This window comes from Paramisgurnus dabryanus, chromosome 1 (assembly GCF_030506205.2).
Source record: "Paramisgurnus dabryanus chromosome 1, PD_genome_1.1, whole genome shotgun sequence".
NCBI lineage: Eukaryota > Metazoa > Chordata > Actinopteri > Cypriniformes > Cobitidae > Paramisgurnus > Paramisgurnus dabryanus.
In genome coordinates this window covers 26,962,961-26,986,921 of record NC_133337.1, presented here as the reverse complement: position 1 = coordinate 26,986,921, position 23,961 = coordinate 26,962,961, and the positions used below count along the sequence as shown (strand labels likewise).

The following is a 23,961-nucleotide window of genomic DNA, read 5'->3' as shown; positions in this document are numbered from 1 at the left end:
ATCATTTATTAATAAAATGTATTTTTAGAGCATTGTGGGAACTAGTGTATTAGTAAAGTATATGAAATAGTATAATTACGACTAGAAAGTTAACTAAGCCAAAATACCACATTGATAATAATATATATGTATATGACAGCGGTGAAAAAAAAATATATATTTACATTAAAAACATTTATTTATAACATTTATTAATTTAATTTTTTAGAAAATTGTGTGTGTTTTAAACAGCACATAATTTAGTCATCTTTCCTTTTCAGATACAAAATAATAATGATAATGATTAATTATATAAATATATTATAAAAATATAAATAACCCTTGTAAAAATGTGCTGCATATTTCAGTTTTAGCCTCAGGAGGGCAGCACTGACTGCAATTTGGACTGACTGTCCTCAGATCCACCTCAGTTTGTTATAGACATGTAATTTAGTGCTGTTTGTGTTTTGTATAACATACCACTAGAAATTGCTTGTGGACGACAATGCAACTGCACAGCTGTCTCCTGAGAGGGGCCCTCAGCTTGACCCTTTGTGTTTACTCGATTTGGTGCAGTCTCGGTGGAAGAGGCTTTTGTAAAACACTCTATTTAAATCTTTTCTTTCAAAGACAAAATTACCACAGAGCTGTTGAGATGAAGTGTTATGCAAAATGACATTGCTCCTCAGCTCTAAATTTACATTAAAACAATGTGCTTGAAATCACAACAATTCCTCCTATTATTGACTTTGTGAAAGCTATTTCCAGTTTCATTTTATATTTCTTTTCATCACAGTTTCATATTCGCACACTATATTAAAAAATATAATATATACGCATGAGATATATATAATATATAATAATAGTCAGCTAACATATCAAAATTTAGCTCTGAATTACAGACATGTGTCTCGTGATCTTTTTGAACAATGGTTATACTTAAATGCTTGACAATAGTTAAATAGACGAATATAAAATGTATTGTTTTTTTAATGCGTGCATTTCTCAGAATAATTCGTACAAACTGCACAACATCATAAATGTCCTACAAAAGCCTGTAACTTGTTCAAAATCCTTGGATCATCTCTCAAAAGTAATTTTTTATGTCAGTTTGCATGCAAGAAATGACAAGTCTGTGTGTCATTGTTCATGAACAAGACAATGTTAAAATGTTTTTAGCCATGTTGTCAATATACCAAGTGTACACAATTATAGGTGTCACTTTTTTCTGATGTAAACTTTATCAATTCACTTCACATTTACAAAATAATAAAACACATATGTTTAACATGCTGATTACACACTGCAAAAAATTATTTTCAAGAAAAAAAATTCTTAGTATTTTTGTCTTGTTTTCAGTAAAAATATCTAAAAATTCTTAAATTAAGATGCTTTTTCTTTATGAGCAAAACGACCCAACAAAATAAGTCTATTTTTTAGACCAAAAATATCAAATTTAAGTGATTATGTGCATAAAACAAGCCAATGGGGTAGGCAAATTTTTCTTGAATTTATTGTTTAAGAAAAATGTTCAAGATTTTTTTGCTTACCCCATTGGCAGTTTTTTTTTTTTTGCTTGTTTTGTGCACAAAATCACTTAAATTTGACATTTTTTGTCTAAAAAATAGACTTATTTTCTTGGGCCGTTTGCTCAACAAGAAAAAACATTTTAATTTAAGAATTTTTTGATATTTTTACTGAAAACAAGAATTTTATTTCTTGAAAATAATTTTTTTGCAGTGCAGCTAACTTATGACACAAAGGTCAACAATTTTGCCCTGTACGATGAACTAATTCCTAAATGTTTTGAGGTGTAAGACCAGTATGAAACCAGTATGATGCATTTTGATGAAAATAACATAAGCAATTAAAAATGTAGCAAACAGCAGACAATTGTACATAATCATCTGCATGATTGTACCAAAGCATTTGCAATTTGTCCAAAACAATGAGAATTTGCTTTGAAAAATTAATTTTCTGATCTGAGCTCCTAATTAAAATGACTAAAACACAATAAGCAATACGTTTAAATATTTAGAATAAAAAAAAACTAGTGAATACAGAGGTTAGGGCTATAGCAAAAGAAAATCCAACATGTGCCTGTTATATAATAACTGTACTGTTTATTATTATCATCCCAGATAAAAAATATTCCAGATAACAGTGCATTGTGACAGTCTGACCTCTTCACCCCGAATAATTTGTCCTCTTTTTCCCAGAGGCGGGATCTGGACACATGACAAGTATTTTAAATGAGTGCCTTAAGATACATGTAATGACCCCCGTAATAACAGAAAAAATGTTTAGAACAGCTGTTCATGTAAAATGAGGGTACACAAAGGGCGGGGCTTAGTGGCCCAGTAGACGTCTCTGATTGGTCAGGTTTGATGCGTCTTCATTTTCTCATTGATATCTTCACTGTGTATTTAAATTCAATCAATGTTAATGTTTGTCTATCTTTATGCCCACATCACTAAAATATCAGCTTGCAGAATTGTCATGTGATACCCACCGTTACTTCTCAACAACACAAACAACATTATGAACCATCCACTATCATAAAACCATTACAAAATGTTTTTATGTAATGTGTTTTAGGTTTTATTCCGGTAGGATTTAATGATGTTCTGCTGGTTCCCATCTGCCAGATAACATCCCACCAACAGAACCCAACACATACAAGTGGATACCCACAGATACCAGTATAATTTCCATTAAAACCAATACAATTCCAATTATAATTAATCCAAATGAAATGTTGTAAAGGTTTTTCAGCAGGGTCTCTGACAGTAGTTTGTGATTATTGGATAAGGAATTAAAACCACTTTCGTTCCCACATTTGAATGCGACACAAGTAGGATGTGAGCCCCCATGCGACCCCTGGAGGAAGACAACTATACGCATCAGAGTAGATTGGGATAGATGACCTAAACTTTGCCTTTAGGACCCGGAGGAAGCGCTGCCCCGGATGACACTCGACAGAGAGCGCATTTATAGAGTGAAAGTACATTATCTACATGTGTAAGTTAAACACAACACTTGTGGAAAGGCGAGGTGTGCGCAGGTGGCCCTGAATGGACGATGTAAGAGCCGTAATGACAGCGACAGTGGATGCGTAGTGAACACGCCCGACTATTGCGAGCAGCTCCGTTATGAATATGAATCTTATTTTACATCTCATGCGTAACTAACTTTAAAGAGTTTTTTTCTGCAACTTTATCCTGTAAAAAGCTTACAGAAAGGACAAAAATCATAGAAAAAGGATTGAAGGATAAACTCTGGTGCTTTGCAAACGTTTTCATTTCCTTTTTTAAGTTTTTTGAGGAACTCTGCTAAGTGATTTGGATTAAATTCATCACCCTGTATGACAGCAACCTGTGTATGCGTATTTTTTTAACTAAACGTCCTTTTGCGCACCACCTACGGATATATTGGAGCATTTTGGATGCGCGCTGAATGCGCACATGGACACGTAAAATGGTATGATTTAAATACACACACACTACAGCCTTTAAAGGACTTTTACGAAAACACTATGAATATTTCGCATTTCAAAAATGCTTTATGCTCATTTTGCCCCTTAGCGGATTATGGTGCCTTGGTGGCAGACTTTAAAATGACGACTTTTGGCGAGCAGTTGGTGCGCTCAGAATGGCCCGGGAGGATTCAGTGAAGTGTCTGCGCTGTCTGCTCTACGCTCTCAACTTTCTCTTCTGGGTAAGAGAGTCCAAGTGTGAGCAGGTGGCCGGGCGAGCGCTCACGTTACATGGCACGGTTGCGCGCTGCTGCTGCTGCTGTTGCGCGCTCTCTACGATGCGCAGCAGTCACTCGCTCTCCAAAACCCGCTTTTTGTTTCTACCCCTATGGTATCTTTAAGTAAAAGATCCCAGCTATGCTCAAATGGCAGCTCTGTTGCGAGCTATTTTTAGAGAATTAAATGTGATAAGCACCAGGGTGTGTTTTTAGAACAAGAATGCATGCGTAGGGCAAACTAAACCCATGCCTCTTATATTGCTACATGTTAAACATAGCACACCACCTAGGTTTCCAAGTGAACTTTATACACAAACACAGATCCATGTAACATTTAAAGGGCCTGCCAAGTTGTGTTTTTGTTATACAGTGGCCCCAAATATTGAACAAAATGTCAATGTTTTCAAACAAACCTTTCAGAAGTATTTTATTTTTGTTTTGGATTTATAATTAATTAATTTTACTGAATGGATACCCTCAAGTTTCATTGCATTAACCATTAGCTTTGAAAATCTCTTCACTTTGAACAGTGTATTTATTATTTTATAAGTTAAGCATCTCGTGCCATCTTTATTTAAATATATGGAAGGTTGTTGCAATGCAATTGCATTTTCAAATGTGGCTTATGCATCCAAATGCCTCATGGGTCCAATGTTTTTTTCTCCCCTTTTTACCCCCTCAAGCTTATGGCCCTGTGTGTGCTGGGAGTGGCCGCCTGCCTCAGGGATCACCTGAACAATGTGCTCACCTTAACCGCTGACACCAGGTGAGTGCTAGTGCACGGACAGGTGGGAGCTGTAAAACCTTTCATCCAGGGCAGCGGTCCATGCAAAGGTCTAATTTACAGTTTATCCACTCTTTAACCGGCCTGGATCATATTGCCATGAGCTAATTACAAGCGTGACTGAGGTGTGCAGATCTGAGGAAGAAATCTGATAAATAACACGCCAGCGGAGACGAAGCATTAATTTGTGTTTCTTTTGTATTCGTGTAGTTTTTCTCTCAAGCAACTCAGCAAAACTGAGCCAAAGATCCTAATAATATCCTGGAGGCAAGTGATGTCTAATTAATGTTGACAAAAAGCAATTCATCACCAGGGTGTGTATTACAATTCAGAGGTGCACGTCATGACATACGTGGGACTCGACAGCAAGAAAATTGTGTTGAAATTTGATTGTGCACAACTGAATAGTTTTCTTCCAGAGCTGCATCTCGGCAGGTTGCTGAATCAGCTCGCCTTTTGGCAATCGTGAAAACCTCATCACAAAAACAAACACAATGGGATATCAACTCGAGCTATGCTGATATGTGTGGGTGTGTGCTTGAATTCCTCCCATGGTGCCAAAGAGCAGGCACAAAATATATGTAGGTGTTGTGGAGGGGTGAAGATGGTGTTTGGGTTACCGCTGGTTCTCACACATTCTTTAGCGAACACGATCACTGGGTGCAGGATGTTCCTCCTCTAAGCTAATTGGATTTTCTGAAAGCAACTTCTGGAAAAGAAATGTTTTTTTTAAATGTCAAAGCTGTTGAGTTGCAATTTTGCTTAGCTGATTATACAACATCTGAAGTCATGCATGAGAACCTAGGTCTATTATGCAAATAGAAATCTATATCACCGATCTAATCTGATTTATAAAGAACTCTTAACTTGTTAAATAGTGTTTGGTTTCTCTTTGCTCTTGTCTCAGGACACCCTGACGGGGGAGTCTTAATAAGTTATTAAACTTACAACTCAAAAGCATTCCCATGTCCTCCTCCGTTAAAAATAGGCTTGGATCTTAGAGACAAGAAAAACGGTGGAAAAAATAACCAAAGGGACAAAAAGAGACAGGAAGAGAAATAGTTTGCATTCCTACAGAGTATAATCACAGTTTATTTTGAGCTGGTTTATTAACAAAATACGGAAGAAACGCCAACATCATATTTATGCATCCGCCACGAAAATATACACACTGTTGGAAAAAAATGGTCCTTGGCTGTCACTGGGGTGGTAACTTTTTAAAAAGTACACTTAAAGAGGTCATATAAGTACCTCAGAGGTACATATTGGTCAGACTGATCTCACGGCAAGTTGTGTTATTAGAAAAATTTTGATTAATTTATTTGTGTCCATGGCACTAAATTGAGCACGAATGTATTTTTCATGTCAATTTCTATAAATTGTTTTTCATGTCCGTTGCACACATTTTTTTTTCTCGTGTCATTTTATGTATTGTTTTCTCATTGCTTTTTCATATTTTCTTACTATTGTCGCTTGGGGTTAGGGTTAGAATCACTTTCTGTTACATTTTTAGACATCCAAACCCCAACTTTAACCCCAACTCCCGGCGAGAATAGTTTTAAAAGCCAATACATAAAAGTACATAACGCAAACCCCAAATCTATCCCCAACCCCAAGCGACAATGATTTTAAAGTAGTAAAAACTATGTGTATTCATATCAGCAGGTGCGATTTGATTGGGGAATGGGGGGATTACCCCCCCCCGGTCTTTATATCCCTATTCTATTAACCTAGACAATGTGGAAAAAATAACAAACCAGTAATTTAGTTTTGGTAAACCATTCTCTGCAAGCATGTGGAAAAATTGCTCATTGAAATTGGTCCCCTTGTGATGTCAGAAGGGGATAATACTGCCCCTTAATCTGCAGAGATCTGCTCATTTGCATTTAAAAGGACACACCCCAAAACAGCTTTATGATATTTTGAGCTAAAACTTTATACATGCGCTCTGGGGACACCAAAGATTTATTTTACATCCTAAAAAACGTCTTGTGAAATGCCCCCTTTAATTCATTGAATAATCAATGTTAAATATTAGGACCTTTTTGAAGGGTACTACCCAGCTTGGGACCATTTTTTCTGACAGTGCAGATTTAAATATTTCCTGGGTGTCAAACCCATGTTGTTTACATATATGCATTTGGCAGATGCTTTTATCTAAACCGACTTTTTTGATATTTAGACATTTTACCAGAATGTATGTTCTCCGGGATTCAAACCCATTACCTATCTGGTGCTCTACCAGTTGAGCTACAGGAACCCAGGAAAAGAGAAGGGAAAGCAAGCAGGAGTTATAGATAAATAAACAAAAAGACTGCCAAGAAATGACTCTCTCTCTCTCTCTCTCTCTCTCTCTTTTTCAGACTGGAGGAGGCAGCCATTCTCACATACTCCCCCGTTGTCCATCCGATCGTCATCGCCGTGTGCTGTTTTCTAATCATCGTGGCCATGGTGGGCTACTGCGGCACGCTCAAGTGCAATCTGCTCCTACTGTCTTGGGTACGTAGAGAACCGGAAAGAAAGAACACAGCGGGAACATTGTGTGTCTTGGAATGTGTGTGGTTTTACGTACTGGGAATATGTTAAGTTTAGCCGGCATTGACGTTGTTGACAACCCCCTCTTATCCGACACTCAACAATACTTGCTTTCTTATCCATGCGTTTCTCACAGTGACTACATCCCGATGCGAGCAGGACATTAACGGAGCGCATGTATTAAAAATGGTCAAATATTCAATCTAAACTTTGTGTAGTGTGAATGCACCTTTATCAATGTCATTGTTTTGGGATGCGTGTAGCGACTCGTTTCTGTGGGGTACGTCCCAAAAGCTCTCGACTCTGTGAGATAAAGAGTCAAACAGCAGTAATGGACGAGCACATCAGTCAACATGATGCATTGTCAAGAAGGGCCAAATACAGGGCACATAGTTATATCCATTGTGAGAGTTTGTGCATGTTTGTTTTGCATGCAAAAACACCTAAACCACCTAAAAAATGAACGTACCCTTTATATATATACATATCATATATAAACCTCCATGTTTTTTGCTAACTAGTCTGTTGATGCTTCCAAAAATGTAACCTGGCTAGAACAGGAAAAAACCCATTGTATTATTGCACAGCATTTTGGAAAGCAGCACACCTTGTTTTTCTCTATAATGATTTGAAGAAAACCCTGCATGCTGGGCGAGGGCAGGCAGAAGGCCGTTTTGTCTGTCTCACTCCCAGGTGTGTGGCGGTGGAGAGGGTGGGGTTCCTGTCTGCTGACCCAGACGCGGTGCTGTTTTCTGGGACTCCTTGGCCCATCTCTCCCCCTTCTGTTCTTTTTCTCTCTCTGGGTCTCCATTCATCTCCTCAGGAGCCATTCTTCTCTCCTCCCTGCCCCAGCGGGCTTGTGTTACCCACAAACAATATTATCTGGATGAGATACAATAGGTAAACCAATCCAGGAGGAGAGAGAGAAGATGTGAGAGAGAGGAGAGGCGCTTGGGTTACGTAGTCGCTCTATTCACCGAGAGCAGCATACATTCGCTCGAACCCTCGCACGCTCTTTGTCCTGTCTTGTGGCGACAGAGAAATCCCTGTAGATTTGGGTATTTCCTGTAAAAATGTGAGTGGAGTTGTCAGAAAAATCACCACTTTTATGCTATTGTGTTATTGGGAGTGTTGAGGGTAACGCATTACAAGTAACGTGCATTATGTAATAATATTACTTTTCTAAAGTAACGAGTAAAGTAACGCATTACTTTATACATTTACACATTAATATTTGAGTTACTTTTTTTAAAAAGTAATGCAAGTTACTTTTCAGTTTAATTAATTTGATTAATAAAATTATAATAATGTACTAAATTTAGTCACTTAGAATTACGCACTTTATTCGTGCGCGCCTGAGCAGGAACCGTTTGAGTCAGAAACGGAGATGGCAGGCCAGAGCTCCACATTTTTGGATGGATATATGCAATTTCTGAATGCAGAACTTCTCAATCATAAAATACACCATCAAGGCCTGAATTCGAGATCAAGTCTTAGCCAAGTAAGAAAAAGTTACGCAAAAGTAACGCAAAAGTAACGTAATTTTTACTTTCCATGAAAAGTAACTAAGTAACGCAATTAGTTACTTTTTTGGGAAGTAACTTAATATTGTAAAGCTTTGTTTATACTCGCGCTTTGGTCCGCAACGCAAGCCTCCGCGGATCGCACACGCATCTCACCAAACGGACGAGGCGTTTATAGTTGACGCGCTCGCTGTTGCACTATTTTTTAACCACCAGGGGGCGACGCGAGCAATAAAGTCAAAAACAAACACAAAAAAGAGGATAGAAGTTGTCGTTCGCTGGAGCAACCCTGGTGCTTTTAACATCAGAGTTTGATATATAAATATGGGAACATGAATAAAACAACACATTTTTTTATATGTCTTTATTAAACATTATCATTTCTTTAACGTTTTTACTAAACAAACAGTTCAGAGGTTTGTATTTTATCCCTCGTCCAGTGGTTCATTCAATACAAATATAAGCCAAACATTCTGAATCATGTAAAATAATTTGTGTTTTAAACTGCAAAGTTTCCATACTTTACTTACAGAGTGTCAGATAAATATATACATTGTTTTGCTTGGATTGATCAAAGAGATACGTCACAGGCTTGCCTGCTCGGACAGAATCGCCTCGAGTTCGGTCATTTTCGGATGCGGAGCCGTGCGCAAAGTTACAAAAAATGCAATGCACACCTTCAAACAAAATGGGGTCTCGAGCAGCCAACGCACACGACCGCCCACTCCGCGTTGAAGTCATTTTAGCCGCGCGCACCAACATGCCCGTGCGGACGCGCCGAGTATAAACGTAACTTAATGCATTACCTTTAAAAGTAACTTTCCCCAACACTTGGGGTTATTGGGTGATTGTTAGGTGGATATAGTTACTGACCAAGTCAAAAGTCTAAATGATATTTGGGGTCCCTTCTTCAATATCAGTCTATGGGTGTGAACATTCACTGAAAAGGATATGCAAAATAAAAATAATGACATGCATTTAAAGGGGTCATAATATACAAGTTTTCATTCATGTTCATGCAGAACAGTTGCAAAGATTAAAGTCTCAAACCCAAAGAGATATTCTTTCTAAAAGTGACGCCTTCGTAAAACGCCTCATTCAAACACGCCCCCACATATCTACATCACTGTGTGGGAAGATTTGCATAACACCACCCAAATGTTTAATCAAAAAAAGAAAGAAGCGTAACTTTTATTCTTGCTGTAGTATTGTTGTCGCCACCATCATGTGCTTTGGGAGCTGATATTCCAAATATGGTAATATTTCCGTCACACACTTGAAGTATTCGTCCAATCACAATGTACTAGATAGCTGGCCAATCAGGGCACAGCGCACTTTTCAGGACAATGAGTTTTGTAAAAATTGCGCGTTTCAGAAAGGCGACACATAGAGGAGCAAGAATAATGTTTGTTATGTGGAAAATAATGCATTTTTAAACCTTAAACTACATAAACACATTGCATTACACCAAATACACAAAATAATGCTCTTTTTAGCAACGTCATATCACCTCTTTAACCAAGGAAATAATTTTTTTTGTGAGTTATACATAAAGAAAAAAAATGTGACCTTGATATTTTTATCGAAGTTTAAAATAAAAAAAAAAGCTTTTCAGCTTTTAAAGGCGGGCACAATGTGTCCTCTATCTTTCATTGTTGACATCTGTGCGTCCATTCAAACTCTATTTTGGCGCAAATTCATCCGTCATTAAGTAGAAGTTGGCCAACTTATGCAGATGCCAACACGGACAGGTTGTGTGACATATGTGACCTCAACGAGCACGGTTTGAGGTTTCGTTTAACTGGATTACGTGCCAACATTAACCCTTACTCGGTATGTTCGCCTTAGCAGGCACCCCTTCTAACGTAACATTATAATGACATTAACAGTAGCCATCTGTCAAAGCAAATCCAAGATTTAATAATTGACTAAACATTCAGTCCGTTTCACTCTGTTTGCGTTCAGCTCGACTAAAAGAGTGGGAAGTTGTTACGCCGAAAAGGAAATCCATTCATTTTGCCACGTCCTGTTTTCCGTAACAAAACTTGCCAAAAATGTGCAAGTGTCAGAGGAAGAGTAAAGCTCTCAACAAATCAATAAACCGAGAGGTCGGCCGAGAGAATGTAACCTCTCTTACTCAGAAATGTAGAAATTGTCAGCCCAGTTTGTACCGAGAATCCCGGAGAACTCGCAGAGGTTTGACATTTACCCCAAACATATTTAAACAACAGATATTAGCCGAGAAGAGGGAGGAGAGATTTTTCACGGTGGCCGACTGACAGCTTCCAAACGGACTGAAATGCTAACACAGCAATCTGTCCGACGCAAATATTTAGAGTCTCCCAAATAAACAAGCTGTCAGCCGGGCCCTGCGCTCAATGCGGCTCCTAACGCTGTCATTCATCTTGATAATCTCTCTCATGGTGTGCGTTCAACAGAGAAGAACTGTGTACATGTTCGAGATCCTGAGAAGGAAGGAGTGAGGAGAGGAGCGTGCCTGGCTTGAAAGACAGAATTTGAAATTTCGTAATGCAATGCAGTTGACTTGACGGTTTCAATTGTGTGCAGAATAAAGCGAAAATTGCATACATTTCTATTTCATAATAGTGCATCAATAAATAAAAAAAACTCACACTTAGGTTTAAAGTGGATAGAAATATTATATAAAATGTTTTCCCCCAAATTCTTTTTAACCAGAATCAGTTCTGATTAGGGCTGTCAAAAGATTAATTGCGATTAATTGCATACAAAATAAAAGGTTTTTTTTGCATAATATATTTGTGTGTTTAATTATTATAGATACTAGATAGCTGGCCATATATATATATATATGCATGTGTGTGTATTTATATATTCAAAATAATTTACACACAGTGCACAAACATATATTATGCAAAAACAACTTTGATTTTGTATGCGATTAATCGCGATTAATCTTTTGACAGCCCTTATTAGGGCCCGAGCACCGAGGAGCAGGCCAGAATGGCCTGCACCGAAAGGTGCGAAGCCCTATTGTTTTTGCTCGAATTTATTATTAGGGCCCGAGCACCGAGGAGCAGGCCAGAATGGCCTGCACCGAATGGTGCGAAGCCCTATTGTTTTTGCTCGGATTATTAGGGCTCGAGCACCGAGGAGCAGGCCAGAATGGCCTGCACCGAATGGTGCGAAGCCCTATTGGTTTTGTTAGAATTTATTATTTTTTTTTTTTTTGTTTTTATTTTTTTTATTTTTATTTTTTTTAACACTTTTGGACTTTTTGGGGGCCTTAACATACTCGAAAACTCTTGAAATTTGGCACAGACGTCAGAGTCGTCCGTCATCGCAGAAATCCAAAGGCTGGAACACGGGCGTGGCACGGGGGCTCTGTAGCGCCCCCTGTAATGCAAAAAAAAACATTGATGCACAGATCGGGCAAAAATGTACGCACATGTACGAGAATTGGTACGCTTATAGATCTCATCGACTCGAACAACTTTCGCCCTCTAACATTTAAGCTCCGCCCAACAGGAAGTCGGCTATTTTGGACTGTTTAAAAAATGCATGTGTTGAACTTTTAAATACTCCTCCTAGGGGATTCATGCGAATGACACCAAATGTGGTGATCATGATGTCGAGACATTGTACTTGCTAAATTGCGAAGGGATTTTTGATATCTCGAACGGTTCTGCCATGGCGAGGCGACAAAGTTGTGGCAAAATCAGAGAAACAGGAAGTGTTTAATATCTAAGGTAAAAAATATCTTATTGTGATGCCATGAGGGGTGTTTGTTCGTCTGAAGATTCCGATCGCATCGATGTGCCTATTGTGACTCCCGGGTATAGCGCCACCACCAGGCGCCAGGAAGTGTGTCAGTCATGAACTTTTAAATACTTCTCCTAGGGAATTCATACGATTGACACCAAACGTGGTGAACATGATGCTGAGACATTGGACTTGCTAAATTGCGAAGGGATTTTTGATATCTCAAACGGTGTTGCCATGACGAGGCGACAAATTTATGGCGAATTCAATGAAACAGGAAGTGTCTAATATCTAAAGCAAAAAATGTCTTATTGGGATGAAACGCAGTGTGTATGTTCGGCCAAGGATTCCGATCGCATCGATGTGCCTATTTTGAGTCTCGGGTATAGCGCCACCAACAGGCACCAGGAAGTGTGGCAGTCACAAAAGGTGGATTTCTTGACAGTTGCATATGGTGAACTTTTAAATACTCCTCCTAGGATTTTCATGCGATTGACACCAAAAGCGATCAACACGATGCTGAGACATTGTAGATGATAAATTGCGAAGGGATTTTTGATATCTCGAACGCTGTTCCCATGGCAACACGTCAAACTTTACTTTCATTTTCAGGCATATTTAAGCTCTTGGTGTGCACTTTGGGTGCCTTAACATGCTCGAAAACAACGGAAATTTGGCACAGATGTCAAAGTCACGTGCCACTAGGCTCATGCAAAGGCTGGAATATGGGCGTGGCAAGGGAGCTCTGTAGCGCCCCCTGTAATGCAAAAAAATAACATTGATGCACAGATCGGGCAAAAATTTACGCACATGTACGGGAGTTGGTACGCATATAGATCTCATCGACCCAAACAACTTTCGCACTCTAACATTTAAGCTCCGCCCAACAGCAAGTCGGCTATTTTGGATTGTTTAAAAAATGAATGCGTTGAACTTTTAAATACTCCTCCTAGTGGATTCATGGGATTGACACCAAACGTGGTGAACATGATGTCGAGACATTGGACTTGCTAAATTGCGAAGGGATTCTTGATATCTCGAACGGTTCTGCCATGGCGAGGCGAAAAATTTATGGCGAAATCAGAGAAACAGGAAGTGTCTAATATCTAAGGCAAAAAATTTCTTATTGCGATGCCAAGCGGGGTGTTTGTTCGCCTGAAGATTCCGATCGCATCGATGTGCCTATTGTGAGTCTCGGGTATAGCGCCACCACGAGGCGCCAGGAAGTTTGTCAGTCACAAAGGTGGATTTTTTTGACAGTTCCATCCGATGTTCTTTTAAATACCCCTTCTAGGATATTCATGCGGTTGACACCAAAAGTGGTCAACAGGATGCCGAGATATTGTAGATGATAAATTGCGAAGGGATTTTTGATATCTTGAACGCTGTTCCCATGACAACCTGTCAAACTTTACTTTCATTTTTAAGGCATATTTAAACCTTACAGCTGCATGCGGTAAATTTTTAAATACTCCTCCTGAGGAAATAATGTGATTGACTCCAGAAGTGGTCAACATAATGCTGAGACATTGTAGATGATAAATTGCGAAGGGATTTTTGATATCTCAAACGCTGTTCCCATGGCAACGCGTCAGATTTTACTTTCATTTTAAAGGCTTATTTAAGCCTTTAAGTTGACGCCGATGTTCTTTTAAATACTCCTTCTAGAATATTCATGAGATTGATGCCAGAAGTGGTCAACATGATGCCGAGACATTGTAGATGATAAATTGTGAAGGGATTTTTGATATCTCGAACGCTGTTCCCATGGCAACGCCCCATACTTTACATTTATTTCAGGCATATTTAGGACTCTTGGCGTGCTTAGATTAACCTAAAAGTCGGCACACACATCAGAGTTGTCGGCTGTTAAGTGTGCACAAACAGGTCAGACGTAGGTGTGTCTCTTAAGTGGCTCACTAGCGCCCCCGTTTGTCTAAAATGTTGGGTTTCTTTTACCTACAGTCCCCAAATGGCTCAGTAACAACATTAAATAGCCCACTGATATTTACCCACTTGATGCATGTGCCCACCGTGCATCGTTTTCTGGGACACACCGTGTAGCGGTAAAAAAACGTGCGAGGGCCCGCCATTGCTGCTTGCAGCTATATTTATTATTATTATTTTTTTTTTTTTTTTTTTTTTTTTTTTTTAACACTTTTGGCCATTTTGGGTGCCTAAACATACTCGAAAACTCTTGCAATTTGGCACACACGTAAAAGTCGTCCGTCATTGCGACCGGGCAAAGGCTGGAACACGGGCGTGGCACGGGGGCTCTGTAGCGCCCCCTGTAATGCAAAAACAAACATTGTTGCGCAGTTCGGGCAAACATGTACGCACATGTACGAGAGTTGGTACGCATATAGATCTCATCGACCCGAACAACTTTCGCCCTCTAACATTTAAGCTCCGCCCAACAGGAAGTCGGCTATTTTGGATTGTTTAAAAAATGCATGCGTTGAACTTTTAAATACTCCTCCTAGAGGATGCATGCGATTGACACCAAACGTGGTGATCATGATGTCGAGACATTGGACTTGCTAAATTGCGAAGGGATTTTTGATATCTTGAACGGTGTTGCCATGGCGAGGCGACAAATTTATGGCGACATCAGAGAAACAGGAAGTGTCTAATATCAAAGGCAAAAAATGTCTTATTGTGATGACACGCGGTGTGTTTGTTCGTCTGAAGATTCCGATCGCATCGATGTGCCTATTGTGACTCCCGGGTATAGCGCCACCACCAGGCGCCAGGAAGTGTGTCAGTCACAAAGGTGGATTTTTTTTGACAGTTCCATGCGATGTTCTTTTAAATACTCCTCCTACAATGTTTATGCGATTGACACCAAAAGTGGTCAACATGATGCCAAGACATTGTAGATGATAAATTGCGAAGGGATTTTTGATATCTCGAACGCTGTTCCCATGGCAACCTGTCAAACTTTACTTTCATTTTTAAGGAATATTTAAACCTTACAGCTGCATGCGGTAAACTTTTAAATACTCCTCCTGGAGAAATAATGTGATTGACTCCAGAAGTGGTCAACATAATGCTGAGACATTGTAGATGATAAATTGCGAAGGGATTTTTGATATCTCGAACGCTGTTCCCATGGCAACGCGTCAGATTTTACTTTCATTTTAAAGGCATATTTAAGCCTTTCAGTTGACGCCAATGTTCTTTTAAATACTCCTTCTAGAATATTCATGCGATTAACACCAGAAGTGGTCAACATGATGCCGAGACATTGTAGATGATAAATTGCGAAGGGATTTTTGATATCTCAAACGCTGTTCCCATGGCAATGCGTCAAACTTTACTTTCATTTTAAAGGCTTATTTAAGCCTTTAAGTTGATGCCGATGTTCTTTAAAATACTCCTTCTAGAATATTTATGCGATTAACACCAAAAGTGGTCAACATGATGCCGAGACATTGTAGATGATAAATTGTGAAGGGATTTTTGATATCTCAAACGCTGTTCCCATGGCAACGTGTCAAACTTTACGTTCATTTTAAAGGCATATTTAAGCCTTACAGTTGCATGCAGTGAACTTTTAAATACTCCTTCTAGAATAATCATGCAATTGACACCAAAAGTGTTCAACATGAAGCCGAGATATTGTAGATGATAAATTGCGAAGGGATTTTTGATATCTCAAACGCTGTTCCCATGGCAACGCGTCAAATTTACTTTCATTTTAAAGGCATATTTAAGCCTTTCAGTTGACGCCGATATTCCTTTAAATACTCCTTCTAGAATATTCATGCGATTGACTCCAGAAGTGGTGTACATGATGCCGAGACATTGTAGATGAAAAATTGCGAAGGGATTTTTTATATCTCAAACGCTGTTCCCATGGCAACGCATCAAACTTTGCTTTCATTTTCCAGCATATTTAAGGCTGACAGTTACATGCTGTGAACCTTTAAATACTCCTCGTATGGGATTCATGCGATTGACACCAGAAGTGGTCAACATGATGCCGAGACATTGTAGATGATAAATTGTGAAGGAATTTTTGACATCTCGAACGCTGTTCCCATGGCAACGCGTCAAATGTTACTTTAATTTCAGGCATGTTTAAGGCTCTTGGCGTGCTTAGTTGAACTTTAAATTTGGCACACACATCAGAGTTTTCGGCTGTTAAGTGTTGACAAAAACGTCAGATAAAGGCGTGTCTATTTAGTGGCTGACTAGTGCCCCCGTTTGTCTAAAATATGGTGTTTCTTTTACCTACTGTACCTAAATGGGTCAGTAGCAACATGAAATAGTCCACTCATATTTACCCACTTGATGCCCTTGCCCACCGTGCATCGTTTTCTCGGAGGCACCGTGTAGCGGTAAAAAAACGTGCGAGGGCCCGCCATTGCTGCTTGCAGCTATATTTTTTTTTTTTTTTTTTTTTTTTTTTTTTTTTTAACACTTTTGGACTTTTTGGGGGCCTTAACATACTCGAAAACTCTTGAAATTTGGCACAGACGTCAGAGTCGTCCGTCATCGCAGAAATCCAAAGGCTGGAACACGGGCGTGGCACAGGGGCTCTGTAGCGCCCCCTGTAATGCAAAAAAAAACATTGATGCACAGATCGGGCAAAAATGTACGCACATGTACAGGACTTTGTACGCTTATAGATCTCATCGACCCGAACAACTTTCGCCCTCTAACATTTAAGCTCCGCCCAACAGGAAGTCGGCTATTTTGTATTGTTTCAAAAATGCATGCGTTGAACTTTTAAATACTCCTCCTAGGGGATACATGCAAATGACACCAAACGTGGTGATCATGATGCCGAGACATTGTACTTGCTAAATTGCGAAGGGATTTTTGATATCTCGAACGGTTCTGCCATGGCGAGGCAACAAATTCATGGCAAAATCAGAGAAACAGGAAGTGTCTAATATCTAAGGCAAAAAATATCTTATTGTGATGCCATGCGGGTAGTTTGTTCGTCTGAAGATTCCGATCGCATCGATGTGCCTATTGTGACTCCCGGGTATAGCGCCACCACCAGGCGCCAGGAAGTGTTTCAATCACAATGGTGAATTTTTTTAACAGTTCCATCCGATGTTCTTTTAAATACTCCTTCTAGGATATTCATGCAATTGACACAAGAAGTGGTCAACATGATGCCGAGACATTGTAGATGATAAATTGCGAAGGGATTTTTGATATCTCAAACGCTGTTCCCATGGCAACCTGTCAAAGTTTACTTTCATTTTAAAGGCATATTTAAGCCTTTCAGTTGACGCCGATGTTCCATTAAATACTCCATCTAGGATATTCATGCGATTGACACCAAAAGTGGTCAACATGATGCGGAGACATTGTAGATGATAAATTGCAAAGGGATTTTTGATATCTCGAACGCTGTTCCCATGGCAATGCCGCAAACTTTACTTTTATTTCAGGCATATTTAAGGCTCTTGACGTGCTTAGGTTAACCTAAAAGTTGGCACACACATCAGAGTTCTCGGCTGTTAAGTGTGCACAAATAGGTCAGACAAAGGCGTGTCTCTTAAGTGGCTCACTAGCGCCCCTGTTTGTCTAAAATGTGAGGTTTCTTTTAGCTACAGTCCCCAAATGGCTCAGTAACAACATTAAATAGCCCACTGATATTTACCCACTTGATGCCCTTGCCCACCGTGCATCGTTTTCTCGGACGCCCCGTTTAGCGGTAAAAAAAACGTGCGAGGGCCCGCCATTGCTGCTTGTTTTTATTATTATTTTTTTTATTTTTTTTTAACACTTTTGGACTTTTTGGAAGCCTTAACATACTCGAAAACTCTTGAAATTTGGCACAGACGTCAGAGTCGTCCGTCATCGCAGAAATCCAAAGGCTGGAATATGGGCGTGTCACGGGGGCTCTATAGCGCCCCCTGTAATGCAAGAAAAAACATTGATGCACAGATCGGGCAAAAATGTACGCACATGTACGAGAGTTGGTACGCATATAGATCTCATCGACCCGAACAACTTTCGCCCTCTAACATTTAAGCTCCGCCCAACAGGAAGTCCGCTATCTTGGATTGTTTAAAAAATGCATTCGTTGAACTTTTAAATACTCTTCCTAGTGGATTCATGGGATTGACACCAAACGTGGTGATCATGATGCCGAGACATTGTACTTGTTAAATTGCGAAGGGATTTTTGATATCTCAAACGGTTCATCCATGGCGAGGCGACTAATTTATGGCGAATTCAGAGAAACAGGAAGTGTCTAATATCTAAGGCAAAAAATATCTTATTGTGATGCCACGCGGGGTGTTTGTTCGTCTGAAGATTCCGATCGCATCGATGTGCCTATTGTGACTCCCGGATATAGCGCCACCACCAGGCGCCAGGAAGTGTGTCAGTCACAAAGCTGGATTTTTTTTACAGTTCCATGCTATGTTCTTTTAAATACTTCTTCTAGAAAAATCATGCAATTGACACGAGAAGTGGTCAACATGATGCCAAGACATTGTAGATGATAAATTGCGAAGGGATTTTTGATATCTCAAACGCTGTTCCCATGGCAACCTGTTAAACTTTACTTTCATTTTTAAGGCATATTTAAACCTTACATCTGCATGCGGTAAACTTTTAAATACTCCTCCTGAGGAAATAATGTGATTGACTCCAGAAGTGGTCAACATAATGCTGAGACAATGTAGATGATAAATTGCAAAGTGATTTTTGATATCTGAAACGCTGTTCCCATGGCAACGCGTCAAACTTTACTTTCATTTTAAAGGCATATTTAAGCCTTTCAGTTGACGCCGATGTTCTTTTAAATACTCCTTCTAGGATATTTATGCGATTAACACCAGAAGTGGTCAACATGATGCCGAGACATTGTAGATGATAAATTGCGAAGGGATTTTTGATATCTCGAACGCTGTTCCCATGGCAACGCGTCAAACTTTACTTTCATTTTAAAGGCATATTTAAGCCTTTCAGTTGACGCCGATGTTCTTTTAAATACTACTTCTAGGATATTTATGCGATTAACACCAGAAGTGGTCAACATGATGCCGAGACATTGTAGATGATAAATTGCGAAGGGATTTTTGATATCTCGAACGCTGTTCCCATGGCAACGCCCCAAACTTTACATTTATTTCAGGCATATATAGGACTCTTGTCGTGCTTAGATTGACCTAAAAGTCGGCACACACATCAGAGTTGTCGGCTGTTAAGTGTGCACAAACAGGTCACACATAGGCGTGTCTCTTAAGTGGCTCACTAGCACCCCCGTTTGTCTAACATGTGGGGTTTCTTTTACCTACAGTCCCCAAATGGTTCAGTAACAACATTAAATAGCCCAATGATATTACCCACTTGATGCCCTTGCCCACAGTGCATCGTTTTCTCGGACGCACCGTGTAGCGGTAAAAAAAACGTGCGAGGGCCCGCCATTGCTGCTTGCAGCTATATTTCTTTAATGCTTTTACTGACGTTTTTAAGCCAGAATCAGACCTGATCATAATCATTAATTTTTAGCATTTTAACCCTTTAAATATATATTTTTTGTTTACATAATTGCTAAAATGATTTATCTGTAAATGGCACACAAATTAAAATAACGCGTTTAGGGGGCATTTTTGTCATTTTGCACCAAAGTGTAACAATTTTGATGAACTAGTTTTAAGAACATTTATGAAAGCAAATTAGAGTAAAATATTAAAATTCAAATACAAATACACACCATCAGCTAATTTTATGCTGTTTGTATTAACACAGCCAAAAAAATAAAATAATTAAATGGACAAAAAATGCAAACTCATTAGGGTTAAATATTATGCTAGTTTAATAGCAAGCTATTTTTAACAGACTATGTCAAAATGACTATGAAAAACTATTGTTCATTGTTAGTTCATGTTAGCTATTGCATTTACTAACATTTGGCTTTTTAACGATTAATTACGATTAATCACGATTAATCACATACAAAATAAAAGCTTGTGTTTGCATTATATGTATGTGTGTGTACTATGTATAATTATTATGTATATATAAATACACAAACATTCATGTACATCTTTAAGAAATATTTACATGTGCATATTTATTTTTATATATTTTATATTATATATATCAAAAAATCGGTCACACTTTATTTTACGGTATCACTGTTATAGTGTAATTATACATTTAATTACTAAGTAATAATCATTAATAACATGTACTTACTATAGGGTTGGGGTTAGGATAAGGGTTTGGTTTAGGGTTAGTTGCATGTAATTATGCATAATTAACTGTTATTACTATAATAATTACATGTAACATGTGTAACAAAGACACCGTAAAATAAAGTGTTACCAAAAAATCTACATATTGTTTTCTTAAATGTATCCATACATAAAAATTACACATAGTAAACACACAAAATTTATGCAAACACAGACTTTTATTTTGTATAAGATTAATCATGATTAATCGTTTGACAGCTCTAACTTTATTGTAATGTGTTACTAATGTTGAGGAACCACAATTGCTGGGAAGAACCCTTTCTAGAACCTTTACTTTTTAAATCCCCCATCCTAAAAAAAGACTTTTAAATGTGTTTCTATCAAAAAAAATGACAGTTTGTGTGCAGAAACATCTTGTTATTATACAAATCCACCTATTCATCTTTGTGTAATCTCCTTTAAACCACAACAGTCACACAAAACAGGCTGTTGGGGATCCCCTGGCAATGTGATGTCACATTGATTATAGAAGCTTTCTTTGCATTTAAAGAGACACACACACAAAAACAGCACTTTTTCATTGCAGTCACAAATGGCCATGTTCAACATCGTGTAATGAAAGATCTGTGGTGTATTTTGAGTTGAAACTTTACAGACACATTCTGGGTAGACTATTTTAATATTGCTGTAAACACCTAGGTTAGGGGCCCTTTAAGAGTGAATGTCACACACCCAAAATCTCCTTTCCTTTTTTTATAACTCTTAATCAACACCTTCCTTCTCTATTGTTTCAAAATCAACAAGATATTTTTAACCTGGCAGCTTTCTCTTTGTGTGTCTGCAGTATTTTGGCAGTCTGATGGTGATATTTTGCGTGGAGCTGGCCAGCGGCGTATGGACGTACGATGAGGTTGGTGGCGCTATGAATAAACAGGAATGTTGGTGTACTATCTCCTCTCTACCAGTCCTATCATCTTTCTGCCCTGTTATCTCACGTCAACAACATGGCCACCACCCGCCTGTAACGGAACGAGGATTCGATTTCTGATCCACCTGCTTACGTCTTATCTTAAACATGAGTTCAAACCAACGCATTTCCTTATGTGGCATTTGTAAGCATGTACGCACGTGTATTTATGTGTTGAGTAAGGTAAATGCTCTTGCTTGGTCTTAGATAAGCATCAGTTTTTAGACAAACCTGCAGGACTAAAAAATTTGATCAGTGGGGGGAGAAGGGATTGCAAGAGCATCTGCTGTTCTCAGACCAGTGAGAATTGAGATAAGACTCACCTCCAGGGGAAGATATCTCACACACCTGCCTTTAATCTAGACTCTTTAACTCAAACATACACATGTTCTCCCCTCGAGACCAGGTCTTATCACTAACCCAGTAGTCTTTGATGGTCCTATTGTGAAGATCTGACCTAATGTGACCCATGTGTATGGATGACCAATGAGTCTGCTTAGACCAGGGCTCTGAGCAAGGGCTACCACAATGGATAAAATAATCTGGAGGGCTACTTTGAGTCTACTTAAAACTTCTTTATTTTACCTGTTGTAATATGTAATAAATTAATTAATAGATATTAATAGAATGTGCTTTGGTGGGCAACTCACAGACTCTGTGCGGGCAACCTGATGCCCGCGGGCACCATGTTGAAGATCACTGGCTAGACTGTAGCACCTGACCTGACTACCAATTAGATATCAACACTGCAAAAAATAATTTTCAAGAAAAAAAATCAGTAAAAATATGTAAAAAATTTTAAATTAAGATGCTATTTCTTGATGAGCAAAACGACCCAAGAAAATAAGTCTAGTTTTAATATCAATATTTAATATCAAATGTAAGTGATTTTGTGCATAAAACAATAAAAAAAAATCTGACAATGGAGTTAGCAAAAAATTCTTGAACACTTTTCTTAAACACCAAATTCAAGAAAAATTGCTTACCACATTGGTCGTTTTTTTTTTTTGCTTGTTTTATGCACAAAATCACTTAAATTTGATATTTGTGGTCTAAAAACTAGACTTATATTCTTGGGTTGTTTTGCTCATCAAGAAAAAGCATTTTAATTTAAGAATTTTTTGATATTTTTACTGAAAACAAGACAAAAATACTAAGATTTTTTTTCTTGAAAATCATTTTTTGCATTGAACCTGTTTTCTTAGCATAAAGTTTAACATTAAACATTATTCACTAAACGTATTTATTTCAGTAATGTCACATTGATCAAATGGAAATTGATTGGAACGGTGAGCTTTCAATGGTTAAGTTAATTTTCCCATCTGCATGGATGAAAGATTTCAAATATGATTTAATTTGCTTTAAAAATCATTCACATAGAGAGAGAGGTGATTTATATAATCATAAAAAGGTCACAGAAGTAAGTGGCAAAGTATTGAGAAATAATTTCAACATGCATCACCCCAATTCTCCTATTGATTTTAATAGATATGAAATGTATTAACCTTTCTTTTTTTCTTTGTCTTTAGCCTATGGTACAGAGGTCTGATATGATAAGTCTAAAATCACGTATGCCTCATTTTGGCCTGCAACGCTACCAATGGCTCACACATGCGTGGAACTCAATACAGACCGAGGTAAGGGCAACGACATTACGTAAAACTTCATCTAACATGTTTCCAGCAATTACTTTTTAAATACAACCCGAATGTGACAGCCACATGAATTTCATGACTTTCATCTTTTGCAGTGTGTTTAGTTGCATCTTTAGTGATTTGTAACTGTTTACTATGGATTTTAACTTGCATGCACTTAGAGGGTTTTGCAGTGAAAGACAGTAATTTTTTTAAATACCAATGAAAGGACAAATAAAGTGACATTTGTAAAAATAAGACATTTCAATTACTTTTCATTGCCATTAAAGTAAAGTTACTGAACCTAAACATAAGAGCTTGATAAAAAACACTTATTTACAAGAAAACATGTCAGACCTACAAGATTTTGCATCTTAACTCTTCACATTCTTACATAGCTTTTTAATTTGTTTTAAATATGTATTTTTCTATGCCTTTAAAACTATTTTGACTCTTAATTCCTGTAGTTATCTAGTCGAGCCTCAACTACTGTATTTCACGGCATGAAGGTTCAGTATATATGCTAACATTTACACTTGCATTACAGTTAAAGTGTTGTGGAGTGATCTACTTCACCGATTGGCTGGAGATGACAGAGATGGAGTGGCCACCGGACTCCTGCTGCTCCAATCAGTATCCAGGTTGTGCCCGCCACGCCCACTATAATGACCTCAGCGACCTCCATCAGGAGGTGAGCAAATATTTAATGTGGAAGAATCCTAAACTCTAAGTCAAATAAAGATGACAGTGATTATGGTTTTAGACATTTTCAAGCTGAATTTGATCTGTCACAATAGTATTTTGTATATTTGGAGACTAAAGGTGTGGCAGGGTTTACCTGTTGAGTGCTGCACAAGCTGCAGTGTTTATC

General features: G+C 38.4%; 1 protein-coding gene across 2 annotated transcripts in view; it reads left to right on the top strand.

The window, feature by feature from the left end:
- Positions 1-2,936: 2,936 nt before the first annotated feature.
- Positions 2,937-23,961, top strand: part of tspan12 (tetraspanin 12) — a 25,511-nt gene continuing 4,486 nt past the window's right edge. The window contains exons 1-7 of one of the 2 annotated variants that reach the window (XM_065285100.2): positions 2,937-3,459; positions 3,564-3,696; positions 4,416-4,498; positions 6,880-7,015; positions 21,334-21,399; positions 22,986-23,093; positions 23,638-23,781. In XM_065285100.2, the coding sequence (XP_065141172.1) occupies positions 3,631-3,696; positions 4,416-4,498; positions 6,880-7,015; positions 21,334-21,399; positions 22,986-23,093; positions 23,638-23,781 (603 nt within the window). In that variant the 5' untranslated portion in view covers positions 2,937-3,459; positions 3,564-3,630. Of the gene's footprint in view, positions 3,460-3,563; positions 3,697-4,415; positions 4,499-6,879; positions 7,016-21,333; positions 21,400-22,985; positions 23,094-23,637; positions 23,782-23,961 lie in introns of those variants that run through there. The other variant, XM_065285101.2, reaches the window with a different exon arrangement.